The sequence below is a fragment of the Rhinoderma darwinii genome, chromosome 4 (genome assembly GCF_050947455.1).
Source record: "Rhinoderma darwinii isolate aRhiDar2 chromosome 4, aRhiDar2.hap1, whole genome shotgun sequence".
In the NCBI taxonomy this organism is placed as follows: domain Eukaryota; kingdom Metazoa; phylum Chordata; class Amphibia; order Anura; family Rhinodermatidae; genus Rhinoderma; species Rhinoderma darwinii.
The window spans coordinates 352,289,017-352,305,904 of record NC_134690.1 but is presented as its reverse complement, the minus strand read 5'-3'; the positions used below and the strand labels follow the sequence as shown (position 1 = coordinate 352,305,904).

The window sequence follows — 16,888 nt, the reverse complement described above, 5'->3', positions numbered from 1 at the left end:
ATTTTTACAAAGAATCTTTGGAATGAACTATAAGGCGGGAGCTCCAGAACAAGCTGCGTTCCTGATGTCTGTCAGCTAGAAGTCCAGTCCAATCATAAAATATTTTGCATTGCTGCAAAACATGAAAATCAAAGCATACTTAAAAGTAAATGGATGTAGATCCAGACCCTCCCCACCCTTCCTGTCTCCTCTCTCCTGCTGTTCTGTGTTATAACAATGGAAACAAGGAGTGCAGGCCAAATGCAGGAAAAAAACTTTTTAGCATTTAAAATAAGAGCGCATTAATATATGATAATATACCTGCGGCTGAGAGCGCCAGATTCCCACAGTACGGTTTTTGTTGCTCTGATATTATCCTATAATTCCATATTATGACATATTAAGCTTCTTCATAGACTACAGGAAAATTAGTTAAATATGAATACCGCTTGCTCTTATGAAGTTATCCATATATCAGTCTGCAGAGTTTCTTGAGAAAATGCCACTCAACCTCCTCTGGTGAGTGCTGCATACTCGGCATAAACTGTAGAAATTTGCCAGAGGAATTATTTTTTGGGCTCCTGTATTCAGTAACGGGAGTTTTACTGTTCCTGTTGATTGTAACCGATGCACTAAATGTGTACTATGGAAGTCCAGAAGACAGAGAGAGTAGGAGTAGTAGTATATCCACATTTCTACAGCTTATGCACAGAATGCAGCACAGAACTCTGGGGACTGCAGAATACAATAGAACACTGGGGACTGCAGAATACAACAGAACACTGGGGACTGCAGAATACAACAGAACACTGGGGACTGCAGAATTCAATAGAACACTGGGGACTACGGAATACAATAGAACACTGGGGACTGCAGAATACAATAGAACACTGGGACTGCAGAATACAATAGAACTCTGGGGACTGCAGAATACAATAGAACACTGGGGACTGCAGAATACAACAGAACACTGGGGACTGCAGAATACAACAGAACACTGGGGACTGCAGAATTCAATAGAACACTGGGGACTGCGGAATACAATAGAACACTGGGGACTGCAGAATACAATAGAACACTGGGGACTGCAGAATACAATAGAACACTGGGGACTGCAGAATACAATAGAACACTGGGGACTGCAGAATACAATAGAACACTGGGGACTGCAGAATACAATAGAACACTGGGACTGCAGAATACAATAGAACTCTGGGGACTGCAGAATACAATAGAACACTGGGGACTGCAGAATACAACAGAACACTGGGGACTGCAGAATACAACAGAACACTGGGGACTGCGGAATTCAATAGAACACTGGGGACTGCGGAATACAATAGAACACTGGGGACTGCAGAATACAATAGAACACTGGGGACTGCAGAATACAATAGAACACTGGGGACTGCAGAATACAATAGAACACTGGGGACTGCAGAATACAATAGAACACTGGGGACTGCAGAATACAATAGAACACTGGGGGCTGCAGAATACAATAGAACACTGGGGGCTGCAGAATACAATAGAACACTGGGGAATGCGGAATACAATAGAACACTGGGGACTGCAGAATTCAATAGAACACTGGGGACTGCAGAATACAATAGAACACTGGGGACTGCAGAATACAATAGAACACTGGGGACTGCAGAATTCAATAGAACACTGGGGACTGCAGAATACAATAGAACACTGGGGACTGCAGAATACAATAGAACACTGGGGACTGCAGAATTCAATAGAACACTGGGGGCTGCAGAATACAATAGAACACTGGGGACTGCGGAATACAATAGAACACTGGGACTGCAGAATAGAATAGAACACTGGGGACTGCAGAATACAATAGAACACTGGGGACTGCAGAATACAATAGAACACTGGGGACTGCAGAATACAATAGAACACTGGGGACTGCAGAATACAATAGAACACTGGGGACTGCAGAATACAATAGAACACTGGGGACTGCAGAATACAATAGAACACTGGGGACTGCAGAATACAATAGAACACTGGGGACTGCAGAATACAATAGAACACTGGGGACTGCAGAATAGAATAGAACACTGGGGGCTGCAAAATTCAATAGAACACTGGGGACTGCAGAATACAATAGAACACTGGGGACAGCAGAATACAATAGAACACTGGGGACTGCAGAATACAATAGAACACTGGGGACTGCAGAATACAATAGAACACTGGGGACTGCAGAATACAATAGAACACTGGGGACTGCAGAATACAATAGAACACTGGGGACTGCAGAATACAATAGAACACTGGGGACTGCAGAATTCAATAGAACACTGGGGACTGCAGAATACAATAGAACACTGGGGACTGCAGAATACAATAGAACACTGGGGGCTGCAGAATACAATAGAACACTGGGGGCTGCAGAATACAATAGAACACTGGGGACTGCAGAATACAATAGAACACTGGGGGCTGCAGAATTCAATAGAACACTGGGACTGCAGAATACAATAGAACACTGGGACTGCAGAATTCAATAGAACACTGGGGACTGCAGAAACTGATGGGTGGTTTAGTCTAGTTCTATGTACTTTTTATTTCTTTTTTAAATTGGAGGTACAATTTCAAGTATTTTCAAAAAGTCTTATATCTTAGGCCTCATGCAGTACCATATTACCACATTACAGTTCCCGTAGGAATCTATGAGTACACCTCTGTATGCCTCCGATTTCACACTCAAAAGGTTTTTCCTCTTGGATTAATATTGAATTCCTAAGAAAATAAATTGTGGCATGATCCATCGGAAGCCGTATTACGGAGGTATTTTCTCCTAGAAGTGTTGCTTCTAAGGGAGAACATCTCTGTAATATGGTGCCATACAGAGGCATCATAAAGTGTGGCTACAGTTCTGTAACCGCAGGGACTCCGTGTGCCTCCATATAGGCTCAATGCACTCAACTCTGAGGTCTTACTAAAATGATATTTTTAAGCAATGTCTGATTTCTTCAGGATTAGAGAAAACACACTTAAATATACAATGTGTGTAACAATTTTACCCTCCGAGTCAAAAGTGAAAGGTCATAGGGGCTAAACTGACATAAAAATGAAACCAACATCTGTTCTTGTACTCTGTAATCCTGCATAATTCAGTGAATAGATGAGGTCAGGACTATGTCTATTTACTCAACTCCGCACAGCATTGGCCGGGGCAATAAGTGAATGAAGAAACTTATCGGCTGTGTATACAAGTAAAGTTTTAAATAGCAATACAGTACTGTCCTTACGTCATTTGATCAAACGTTAAGCAAACCCACCATCCCTCCCATTCAAAGGAACAAAAAAATAAATATATCAGGCATAAATATAGGTTCTGGAGTCAAATTTTCCTTTGGTAAATTGTTACTAACTCTTTTCAATAATCTCTTTTTACATATCTGTTCCTATGAGAGCTGATGACAGCAAATAAAACAGCCGCTGCTGCTCCCAGAGCGGTGATCACACAGCTTTCCTTAAATCCTGAAAATAAAATTAGCCTATTTATCCAGATATATAGGCAGGGATTGTCCACAAAGACAGTGATATTTAGTGTACAGATGAGCTACACCAAATAGCACTACATGCCTATTTTAGTAAATACTTGTATTCCCCATTTAATAACAATTCTGGAACATATTTTCTTAGAACTCTACATTGTGCCATTCCCCTGTTATTCCTCCTAGAATTTTTTTTTAATATAAATTGACAACTGGGTGTCACCAGTTGGGGGTGTGTCCCTACACAGACTGACAATGTCCAATCAGTGCTGACAGTTTCAGATTGTATAGGGACACACCTATTTGACAAGGGGAATAGTAACACCCAGTTGTCAATTTAATTATACGTTTCTAGGAGAAAAAACAGACAAACGGCACAACGCAGAGTTCTAAGAAAAGATGCTCTAGAATTGTTATTTCATGGGGATTACAAGTATTTACTAAAATAGACATGTCAGGAGAGGTGACAGGCCCTCTTAAAGCCCAAAACAGGAACAGAACCTAAACAGAAGAAATATATAAAGATAGGCCTTACAGGTGTGCACTACTGGATCCATTTCTGGTTTTGGCTTGAAAAATGCATGCAAAATCAGTTGCAACTTTATAATCCCCAGCATGTGATCTTATGCTAAGGACTCTGAACAGAGATGCTGCATTTTTTTCCCCAATAGACTTAAAATCCATTGTAAAAATTGCAAGCTGTATTTTGTTGCGGTTTTTACAGCTGTAAATTAAGTTTTTTACTGTCAATACTTTACACTAAATCCACAGGTAATACCTATGCGGAAAATCTACAATGATTCCCGCGGCTACATTGTGTTTCCGCAGCACTGTGGGCAGCAAAAATGCACGCGGTCTGCTACAGATTTCTGATTTACCTGTAGATTTATGAGATACCGCATTCAAATGATCTGTTTCGACAAATCCGCAGCATATTCGACCTATGAAAAAACATACCTAAAGTGGTTGTCTGAGATTAGAAAAAAGAGGGTATTTTTTTTACCCCAAAAAAATAATACCACTTCGTATAAAAGGTGTACACTGTTATATCTAGTGCAGGGCTATAGGGATAGTGAAAAAGAATTGCGCGCAAGCATGGCCACTTCTCTATTGCTTTAGATGGTGAATGCGCCCCTAGACAGGACCCCATTTTCCTGATTGACAGATGTCTCCCTATGCAGTAAGGGTCTGTTCACACAGAGATTTTTGCAGGCAGAAAAAAATGTGCCTCAGAATTACTTCAGGAATTTTGAGGCAGATTTTGACCCGTCGATGCTTTTTTGCCGTGTTTATCGCTGCGTTTTTCGCCTATGGCCACTGAAGCTTATGCAAGGACTGCGGCAAAAAACGCAGCGAAAAACTCATAAATGAGCGCCGCGTGTTTTTTCTGCCTCCCATTGATCTCAATGGGAGGCCATAGGCGGAAAGGAGATGCCGCTTTTTATTCCAGTGAGCGGCTAGAAGCCGTCCAGGTATAAAAACCGCCTTTGCCTGCCATTAAAATCAATGGGGGCCGATTTTGGCAGGTTTTTTTTTGCGCTGATTCCTATGTGGTTTCCGCGTCAAAATCATCGCCAAAAAACTCTGTGGGAACACGGCCCCATCTGTCAAAGAGTGGAGAGTGGGCAAAGCTAATGGAAAGTGGGCAAAGCTACTGGCGGCTCATAAATACACTGGACTTATTTCTGGCGGCACTGCCCGGCGCTTCAGGTAAGATCTCAAAAACGGCTTAACTTAAGCAAATGAGTAACGGACAACTGAAATAAGCGTTACTGTCACTACATTATGCTGCCCTCAGTATAATGTCAACGACAGGTTCCCTTTAGCTATTTTTGGCTGCATTATTTTGTAATAACTCTCAGTTGGTAAGTACACAGAACAAATATGTCTATCATAAATGTTTGCTTCCATTTTTCACCAGCCTAGGAAATACATTACACAACATTGCTGGTAGAAAACTCTACCCATTATACTTGACCTGGATTTGATTCTTTTGTATGGTTGTGTTAGCACATAATATTAAACTGCTGGCTGATAACTGTTCTAATGACTAGTATGTGTGCTCAGTCAGATCCTTACTAGGATCCTTACTAGGTAAATAGTAATTGTTACCAATTAGTCATCAACACGTTTTCCATTTACTCAGCAGGATTGCAATAAGCTATGGTAGTGAGAAGCGTTCATTTAAAGAGGCTCTGTCACCAGATTTTGCAGCCCCTATCTGCTATTGCAGCAGATCGGCGCTGCAATGTAGATTACAGTAACGTTTTTATTTTTAAAAAACGAGCATTTTTGGCCAAGTTATGACCATTTTTGTAGTTATGCAAATGAGGCTTGCAAAAGTCCAAGTGGGTGTGTTTAAAAGTAAAAGTCCAAGTGGGTGTGTTTAAAATTAAAAGTCCAAGTGGGCGTGTATTATGTGCGTACATCGGGGCGTTTTTAATACTTTTACTAGCTGGGCTTTCTGACGAGAAGTATCATCCACTTCTCTTCAGAACGCCCACCTCTGGCAGCGCAGACACAGCCGTGTTCTCAAGAGATCACGCTGTGACGTCACTCACAGGTCCTGCATCGTGTCGGACGAGCGAGGACACATCGGCACCAAAGGCTACAGTTGATTCTGCAGCAGCATCAGCGTTTGCAGGTAAGTAGCTACATCGACTTACCTGCTAACGCCGATGCTGCTGCAGAATCAACTGTAGCCTCTGGTGCCGATGTGTCCTCGCTCGTCTGACACGATGCAGGACCTGTGAGTGACGTCACAGCGTGATCTGGCAGAAGCTGGGCGTTCTGAAGAGAAGTGGATGATGCTTCTCATCAGAACGCCCAGCTAGTAAAAGTATTAAAAACGCCCCGATGTACGCACATAATACACGCCCACTTGGACTTTTACTTTAAACACACCCACTTGGACTTTTGCAAGCCTCATTTGCATAACTACAAAAATGGTCATAACTTGGCCAAAAATGCTCGTTTTTTAAAAATAAAAACGTTACTGTAATCTCCATTGCAGCGCCTATCTGCTGCAATAGCAGATAGGGGTTGCAAAATCTGGTGACAGAGCCTCTTTAAAAGGCCAGTTTGACAACCAGTCTGTTTTATGTATATATACTGTAAAAAGGTGCTGTTTTATACAGCCTACCAGGTAGAGATAAATAAGTGGCTTCATCCAAGAATTATATGATGAAAAAAACGGGCCGTGTTTCACGCATATGAAGTGTCGTTTTTCCGGTCTGTGCTTCTCTACATGCACTTCCTGGTATAAAAAAAAAAATTTCAGTGCATTTTTTAGCAAGTGATGTGTGAAACACAGACTGAAGATGGATGTCGTCCGTGTGCTGTGCGTTGTTTTCACGCATGGATTGACTTTAATTGGCGACGAGGTCCGCAAAAACGGACCAGAATGAGACATGCAGTGACTTTCCCACAACGGACATACCCTCTGTGAAAAAACACAGAGGTGTGAATAGCTCCATTGAAATGCATTGGACGGTGTCAGTACATCGTGTGAATAAGCCAAAGCTAACAGCACAAATAGCAGTGCCCTGATATAATGGTAATACTGGAAACACTCCATGTAGCTGCAGGAATGTCCAGATAATAACTGCTCATGTAGACGGTCATCAGAATACAGACTGTTTTAGACGTGTCCACTGAGACAAAAGCTGTGAGTGAATCCCCCCCGTGGTAAAAGTTATTTTTGCTATTCCCTATTATACTGATTTAGTTTCTGAAGTAGAACTTTACTTTAATAGGAACTAGGAAAGGTAGTAGCCTAATAATGTGGAATTAGTGGTTACTTTTTTGCCCACTTTAAGGCCGGGTTCCCATGGGTCGGATACGCTGCGTAAAAACTGCGTACATTCCCCTGAAAAAAAATTGTGGTGCGCACATTGTGGTGCGTTTTTTCCGCTGCAGAAAGCAGCGTTAAATAATGCTCATACTTACCTAGACCAGTGTTATGGCGACGCGTCCCTCCTGTGCAGTCCGGCCCGGCCTACCTGGATGACGCTGCAACCCATGTGACCACTGCAGCCTCTGATTGGCTGCAGTGGTGGTCACATGGGATGTGAAGTCATCCCAGAAGGCCGGCCCTCTGATGTCATACAGGCCGGCCTCCTGGAAGGACGTGTCATCCCGTGTGACTGCCGCTACAGGCTGTTATTGGCTGCAGCCGTCACATGAGATGCAACGTCATCCCAGGAGGCCGGACTGGACGATGAAACACAGACTTCTGGGTTAGTATGTTTTTTTTCTTTTTCCGTAGTTTCAATGTTTGTGGCGTAATCGCTGCAAATACGCTGCAAAAGTCGCAACACTTGGCTTTCTGTTGCGGGATTTGCATTCCCCATTGAATTCAATGGGGAAACCCACAACAGAAAATCAAATAAAACGCAGTATAAATTGACATGCTGCGGATTTAAATTCCGTACTGTATGCCAATTTATTAACGTTTATCCTGCAGTTTTTTCCCGCAGTGTTTACACTACGTGGGAAACCGGCGTAAGGCCTCCTGAAGAGCCCATTCGGGGGCTGGGAAAAAACTTGCTACATGTAAAGCTCCCGTCTGTGAGTTCCATCATAGGCCACAAGTAATCAAGAGGTCGTATCCAACATTTTCTTCCTGTCCTTCCACCACAAGTTGTGTCTAGTATTGCAGCTCAGCTCCATGAAGTGAGTACGGCTGGGCTGAAATACTGTGTCCAGTTTGTGGAAGAAATCAGCCATTTTTTTCCCCCATCCTATACAACCCTTTGAATGAATAATGCTCCATGGCAACAGTTATGTCAGAGGTATTAACCTGGTTATTTACTCTACTGAACACTTGTAACTATAGAGATTGTTTGCACTATATTCAATTTACAATGTAAATCAAGGCAATAATACAACCAGACATATAAAGTATGTTAACACTTTTATATTGTAAAATGGAATTAGGACCAAACCTATGGAAGACTATTTGGCTTCATACAATGTATATATCAGAATGTACACCCTCTAGTGACTCCACTCACCACAGTCTGCGTTTTCCCATAAGTATTATTTTTTAAACTGTCCATAGATATGAAATAAATGTCAGATAAAAACGTACATTTAATCGGCCAGCTGAAATCTTACATCTATGACCGGCTTTAGATCAACAGCCCACAATGTGGGTTATGATACAGTCATAAGGAATTACACATACATTATTTAACTAGCTCTATGTCTTGTGTAATAGTCGGCTCAGTAAATTCTGTTTAGTCAGAAGTTTCTATTTGCGTTCAAATATTATGAAATACTGACAGCATTACTATTATGTAGGAGCAACTTTTTAAAGAATTTTTAAGCTAACTTGATTTTTTTACTGTTTTACTTTTTGGACTGATAACGGTATAATTATTGAAAGACAAGGAAAGCTATAATATGGTGATATTGTTGACTTGTTTTTAATACAGTACAGTGTTCTGAGCTCCGAAATGACCAAAACGTTACAATATATATTCACTGAACAAAATGTTAATTCATATCCATTACAATCTTTCAGTAATTTTAGAGCTTAAAGAGGCTCTGTCACCAGATTTTGCAGCCCCGATCTGCTATTGCAGCAGATCGGCGCTGCAATGTAGATTACAGTAACGTTTTTATTTTTAAAAAACGAGCATTTTTGGCCAAGTTATGACCATTTTTGTAGTTATGCAAATGAGGCTTGAAAAAGTCCAAGTGGGCGTGTTTAAAAGTAAAAGTCCAAGTGGGCGTGTATTATGTGTGTACATCGGGGCGTTTTTAATACTTTTACTAGCTGGCCGTTCTGATGAGAAGTGTCATCCACTTCTCTTCAGAACGCCCAGCTTCTGGCAGTGCAGACACAGCGTGTTCTCGAGAGATCACGCTGTGTCGTCACTCACAGGTCCTGCATCGTGTCAGACGAGCGAGGACACATCGGCACCTGAGGCTACAGTTGATTCTGCAGCAGCATCAGCGTTTGCAGGTAAGTAGCTACATCGACTTACCTGCAAACGCCGATGCTGCTGCAGAATCAACTGTAGCCTCTGGTGCCGATGTGTCCGACACGATGCAGGACCTGTGAGTGACGTCACAGATCTGCACTGCCAGAAGCTGGGCGTTCTGAAGAGAAGTGGATGATACTTCTCGTCAGAGCGCCCAGCTAGTAAAAGTAGTAAACACGCCCCGATGTACGCACATAATACACGCCCACTTGGACTTTTACTTTTAAACACGCCCACTTGGACTTTTGCAAGCCTCATTTGCATAACTACAAAAATGGTCATAACTTGGCCAAAAATGCTCGTTTTTAAAAAATAAAAACGTTACTGTAATCTACATTGCAGCGCCTATCTGCTGCAATAGCAGATAGGGGCTGCAAAATCTGGTGACAGAGCCTCTTTAAAACTTCATGAGGACTAGTTAAAAAAAAAAAATGGAACATCCTTTTAGTCTTTAAAGCTTACATTGTATATATGGAACTTAAAAAGAAACCTAGCCAAATAAGTCAAAAATTGATATTTATACCAAATTTATAAAACACGCAAAAAACACAAAGGCAAGATATTTAATAATATTAAGAGAATGCAATGAAATGAAACTGTATTTCTGCCAGTCCTACCCAAAATATGAAAATAAAAAATAAGTCTTTTAAGATGTAGATTATCACACGTTACTAAAGCCCCAACAAAAACAACAGAAGTTAAATAAATGTAAAAAGATAAATATACAAGAAAACCAATTCTTACAACAAAAAAGCATATATATCTGTATCTATATATTGTATGGACAATATATACCTATATATATATATATATATATATATATAAATAATTCTATAAACTATATATATATACATACATACATACAAATATACACACACACACATATATATATATATATATATATATATATATATAGAACCCCACAGACGTCAGGGACTAATATGAGTGAATATTCGCTGCATACAGCGCTGTGGAATACGTTGGTGCTATAATAATAATAATGGCTAATACATGACACTGTGTGACGAGTCTTGTGAGTTCAGATCACACGACTGAAACCTGAGAACAGTGTAACTTCACAAGTGCCAACAAGTGTAAAAGCAAAGGGCAAAGTTCCCAAAGCTACAACTCTCACCATCCTATGCCATCTATTAATGTATATATCATCACCTCAAGCACTCGATCAGATCCTCTTCATCATGGACGCTGAATTCTGTCTGTACCATCTCCTGTTTCAATTCCCCGATCTCTGTGGCGATGGTGTCAATGAGCTGAGGAAGGACAAAACACACTGACGTGAGTTGGTTGAGGGGTGTGCTCTTAAACTTCAGGCAGCAGGTTTAGTCACTTTATTGTAAAGAAGCATTCGTGATTGTAGATCCGCACGCCCTGAACTTCCCCAAATACACAAGAGAATGAATCAGAGACAGAGGATGCAGCGAAGTAAATATTCCATAGAAGACAATATATGCACTGCCCCTTCCCTTTAAGTAATTATACGATGATTATTATTATTATAATTATTATTAATAAAATACAATTTAACAAACAGGAAATGTTCTGACCTGCCAAAAATGCAACAATTTTGTACATTATTATACAATTAACGCATATAAGCAGTGATCTAATGATAAGAGAACAGCAATAAGATGAAACTAATTTGCCTGTGAAATTGTTCCCAATCTAGCAAAAAATCTGTGTAAACTCTCAGTTCAGACGATGTCACAATATTCAATTATTGGGAGATGAATGTCCGGCCGGTTTCACACAATATGTGTGTATCACAGTGCACAACCATAGGGTTCCACAGTGATCTAAGTCCAGTCCAGTAGACCCATGATGGAGGGTCCGAGTGTTGTGGGTGTCATATGGATGCTAATATTATGTAAACTGTGTAAAACCCGGCTTACTGTTATTTGGGGCCAAAAGTTTTATTTGAAAACCCAGAGAAAAGCTTGACCTTGGACCCACTTTAAAGGGTAACTAAACTTTTTTTTAAATTTTTTGAAATGTCAGAAGTTTTGATCGGTCGGGGTCCGAGAACTGAGACCCCTACCGATTGCTAAAATGAAGTGGCAGAAGCGCTCAGGTGAGCTCTGTGCCGCTTTGTTTCATCGGAAAGCCGAGCGAGTGGTGTACGGATTCATAGACTTTCTATTGAGCCCATACACTGCTCCTAGGAAAGCGGATCAGAAACTAAGCAGCATAGCGCTCACCCGATCGCTTCTGCCGATTTGTTTTAGTTATTGTGGGGGTCTCAGTGCTTGGACCCCCACCGATCAAAACTTCTGATATGTCACTATGACATGTTCAATTAAAAAAAAAAAAAGTTTAATTACACTTTAAACATCATATTAGGGGATTGCATTATGGTAATGGTCTATAGCTATTGCTCTAAAAGGGGCTATTTAGGTAACGTGTAAAATCCCTGCAGTTGCCCTCCTGGCACCATCAGCAGAATACAGATGCAATTTGTACCTGTATTTTATATTCAGAGAATATGCGGAAGAAATACTATATAGAAATCAGTAGTGCTCAATCTTTTGTTTAAAAGGGGTTGGATGGGAATGTATAAAAAAAGTGTAATTTTCCAGAAACAGTACCACTCATCTATGAGCCGTGTGTCATTGTCTCAGCCTTTTTTTTTTAAGAGAATGAGATAGCTGCAATACCAGACACAGACCATGAACAAGGGTGGCACTATTTCTGGGAAAAAAAAAATATATATATTTTTTCTAATCTCAAACAAAATCTTTAACTAATGGCACCACTAGGTAAAAAATGTCATCATACTCAGAAACAACCATACCAACAAGAACTATTCTGTAGAGAAAAAAAACTTGCTTCAGTTAATATAATAAAGATCTTGAGTCGTTTTCAAAGGTCAAATTGACCCAAGCAAAGTAATCATTAACCAGTACCATAAACATTCACAAAGAGCCATACCTTCCAAAATGAATTTTTGTTTTTAACGCCTGAACAATATCATGTAAAAGTAATATATGAAGCAAGGTGTGCGGGAGAAACCTGGAAGGCACGTTAACTCTTCATTTAACGTGAAAATGATATCAAATAAACAACTTTTAAGATAACGGTGAGGCCCATAAATAAAATATAAAACCCAGAAATATTGTACATGCTTGGTCATTAAGTAAAAATACATTTCATGCGCCAGTCTAAAAAGTAGTGCGTTGGGAATGAACTGCGCAAAATGTATTAAAGAGTGCACGTGCCTTAATAAACTTGACACATTTTAGACTTTCCTAAAGTCAAAGAATAAAATCTATGTCTGCAACAAGCAGGTGTAGATTTGCACCAAAATTTGCACTATTTTCTGGCTCTAGTATTAATAAATCTGTTAAAACAGGTGGAAACCATGCCTACTTCAGATAAACCCCGCCCAATTCTCTCGGTGGGTTCTGATAAAAGTCATATTTTTGTGCAAATATGGCCTGTGCCATGACTTGTACATTTTTTAAGCCAAAAAACAGGCTATTGATAATTTCCCCCTAGGTCTATTGTTCTCTAGCTGAAGCGATGCGGGAGATGAGAAAATAAACAGCGCCACTCTTCTCCATGGGCTGTGTTTGGTATTGCAGCTCAGTCCTATTTAATTGAATAGAGATGAGCTGCAATACAGACACAACCCATGAAGAAGGCTGGTGCTGTTTTTGGGGAAAAACAGACAGTTCTTTCCTTGAAATATTTCATGACTACACCCTAGTGATGATTCAAAATATCAGATAAAGTGAAGTTTTGGCACTAAATTTGCATAAGGAAACATTTCACACATGTACAGTATGTGCTTGCTGAAGTGCACAAATACACCTAATGGGGTAGCAGCGCTCGGCAGATGCACGCGACTATTTTTGGTATTTGGATTACACGGATCTCAAAAATGGTGGAAATGCATTTCAATGGGGCCATACAAATCTCTGAATATAAATATGGCGGTATATTAAGCATGTTTATCTGAGGTAATAAATCGGACAAGGTTTCCCCTAGTTTTCAGTACTTCTAGAGAAAACGTGTTCTGGGATTCTGCACCCCACATGAAACTATGCGGCCTAACGTGTGTAACTCGGTCATGTGAATGAGGCCTAGGTGTCTTATCAGCAATGCCAAGCTTTATTGCCTTTCTCTGGCCTGTTCTTAATTCTAGTTGGACCATGACCTGAGTAATCTATCAGCTAAAGAGCTGTATAATTTGCCACATGTTGCTAGGGACATGCTACCTGACAACCCTATTTAACCCCAAAATGTACCATGATGTAACTGTACATCAAGGGATTGCCTTATCTAGAGGCTCCATGACACATAGTTACATCATGCTGGTCACGCAGGCACAGGAAGAGTCTGGCTCTGGATGACAGCTGGGCTCCTGCTGTAACTGGCCATTTAACACCTTAGATGCCACTGTTATTAGCTGCCATGGCATATAAAGAGCTTGACAGCGGCAGGGTCTAAAACTAGCCCCTAGATCTGCCACATGTATCTGTCAGACGCATGGACTAAATACATGGCCAAGTATTGCAAAGCATTATTCAAGCGATCAATTGATGGGACTAAATCCCCTAAATGGGACGAATACAAAAATTATAATAAGTTTAATAAAGTTAAGTAAAAAATATAAAGTATACCCCCATTTATAGTTTATTTTCATATTTTAAAATGGTAAACAATAAAAAAAAAAATACATTTAGGGCACCACTAAAATCGTAACCACCCATAGAATAAAGTGAACCTACTATTTCTACCGCACGGCGCATAGCATGAAAAAAAAAAAAAAAAAAGGAGGTGGATTTTCTTTTTTTAATATATTATATGTAACCCAAAATGGAACCAATACAAACTACCACCCATCCCGCAACAACAAGCCCTTAGGCCGGGTTCCTACCTGCTGGGTACGAAGTGTAACGGTATGTGCACACGATAACTGCATTTACATCTGAAATTACAGAGCTGTTTTCAGGAGAAAACAGCTCCGTCATTTCAGACGTAATTGCATGTACTCGCGTTTTGCTAGGCGTCAATTACGGCCGTAATTTGGAGCTGTTCTTCATTGGAATCAATGAAAAACGGCTCAAATTACGTTTCAAAGAAGTGTCCTGCACTTCTTTTGACGAGCCGTCTTTTTTACGCGTCGTCGCTTGACAGCGACGCGTAGATGACAGGTGGTCGGCACAGTACGTCGGCAAACCCATTCAAATGAACGGGCAGATGTTTGCCGACGTATTGGAGCCGTATTTTCAGACGTAAATCGAGGCTTAAAACGCCTCGTTTACGTCTGAAAATAGGTCGTGTGAACCCAGCCTAACAATCATGCAGCGTGTCCGACCTGGAACCCGCAGTACATTCCGTCCGAAAAATCGCACCACATTGTGGTGCGACTTTTTGGAATAGAATTTCAGTTGCGGAAAAAGGCGCTCATACTTACCCCCTCCGTCTTCCCTGCGCGTAATCCGACCTCCTACGATGACGTTGCAGGCTATGTGACGCTGCAGCCTGTGATTGGCTACAGCGGTCACATGGGATGAAACGTCATCCCAGGAGGCCGGAACTGCAGGAAGTAGAGCATTCTGGGTAAGTATGATTTTTTTTACGCAGCGTATCCGTCCCGTGGGAACCCAACCTTAGGCCTGATTTACACGAGCATATTTCACATCCGTGATACGCGCGTGAAAATCACGCACGTCGCACGGACCTATGCAAGTTAATGGGGCCATTCAGACATTCTGTGTTTTTCACGCACCGTGTGTCTGCTGTGTGAAACTCACTGCATGTCCTATACTTGTGCGTTTTTTGCGCATCACGCACCCATTGAAGTCAATGGGTGCGTGAAAATCACGGACAGCACACAGATGTATAATACGCTCGTCTGAATAAGCCCTAAATGTGGCATTTATAATACAAAGACCCTTATGTGATAGAAGGGCCTTTGGGCACCCTCAGACCCCAAGGCCCAGGTGCAATTGCTACTTCTACACCCCCCATAGCTACTCCTCTGTTTAGGTGGAGAATGTCTTTCTTCCCATTAAAAACATAAAAATACAAACATGTTCAAATCTTAACCCTATCAACCAACCCATACGTATCATTAGTTTTCTGCAGTAGGTTTTTATCTATAGCAGTCAGATACTTTTTAACCATGTTTATTTATAGTATGAACCATATACTGATGAACGCAGATTAAAACTTCAGGAATTTGGGTATTGTTCTCTCATTCCGTTTTCCAAGGTTATTTCCTGTCGTAGAATAGTAGAAAGTCAACCATAAGATATCTAGAAAGCTTGAGTATGAATGAGCTCTATAGAAATAATTAATAAAGTGAAAATATTTACAATCGCTCTACATCCAGCAAATCTTCATGCAACATAGACAAGGAAACCTATAAATGTGTAAGGGTGTATTCACACGGTGCGGTTTTCCCTCAATTTGCCACAGTATCAGTGGCAAAACATAGTGAAAATGCATGCGGTATTCAGCTGCGCCGTGTGAATACAGCCTTACACAACTGAACAAAAAATGATCTCTCCTCCAGAAGAAGAAAAACCAACTCTCTAGTTCCACCTATTGGAGGTAGCTTCAATGTACGTCAATGTCTGACACAAGAGCCTTGAACCATGACTAGGGATTTTAGCCAAGGCCGAGTCTCCTCATGTTACTGTATTTCAAATCCTAGTAAAATTAAGTATTACAATACTGCACACAGAGCCACCACCAGGTTGTTAAGAGGTACTGCACCACAATATTTTTTTTTATGGAAATCTTGGATACAGGATGTTATGATGGTTAATTTTGTGTAAGATTTTTAAAAGCGGTTTAGATGCCTATTTTAAGAAATTATATTATATGTTATATGTATTAGATTGCTGGAGATGACTCGCTAATCCAGGGATTTATTCTATTTGCTATATTTGGTGCAGAAAATAAATTTATTTACTCTACTGACTGATTAGGATTGTTCTGCCTTCCTCTGGCTCAACACTGAAAGATAAAAGGTTAAACTTTTTTCTACCTAACAACTTCAACATTTCACCTTTATTCACTATACAAATCACTAGAGAAAGTCCTGTGCAGACATTAAGCCAGCAAGGAATACTGTGAGATTTCAGCTCTGAAGCCTGCAGAATGCAGCTCTGGACTACAGTACAGGCTTTAACAAGTAAAGTAATGTATTAGTAAAGTTACTCAACTTTTCATTTAGATTTTAACTATTTTTAAAACGGTGTTGTTTAATGTTGGACATAATCTTGCAAATCTATTGACCCGTTCCGAAATAGGAAATTTTTTAGAGCAGCGGAGAGGGGTTTGAGTCAAAAGTAGCGACTGTGTCTCCAAAATTGGGGCACTTGGATGCTATGCTTTTCTAAAATGTGCAATGTACTTAGTATCTTA

The 16,888-nt window shown here is 40.5% G+C and overlaps 1 protein-coding gene across 1 annotated transcript in view; it reads right to left on the bottom strand.

Moving 5' to 3' along the window:
• The window catches only part of RIN2 (Ras and Rab interactor 2), a 172,535-nt gene that overhangs the window by 67,976 nt on the left and 87,671 nt on the right, over positions 1-16,888 (bottom strand). The window contains exon 3 of the mRNA XM_075862965.1: positions 10,661-10,761. Within this exon, the coding sequence (XP_075719080.1) occupies positions 10,661-10,761 (101 nt within the window). The remainder of the gene's footprint in view (positions 1-10,660; positions 10,762-16,888) is intronic.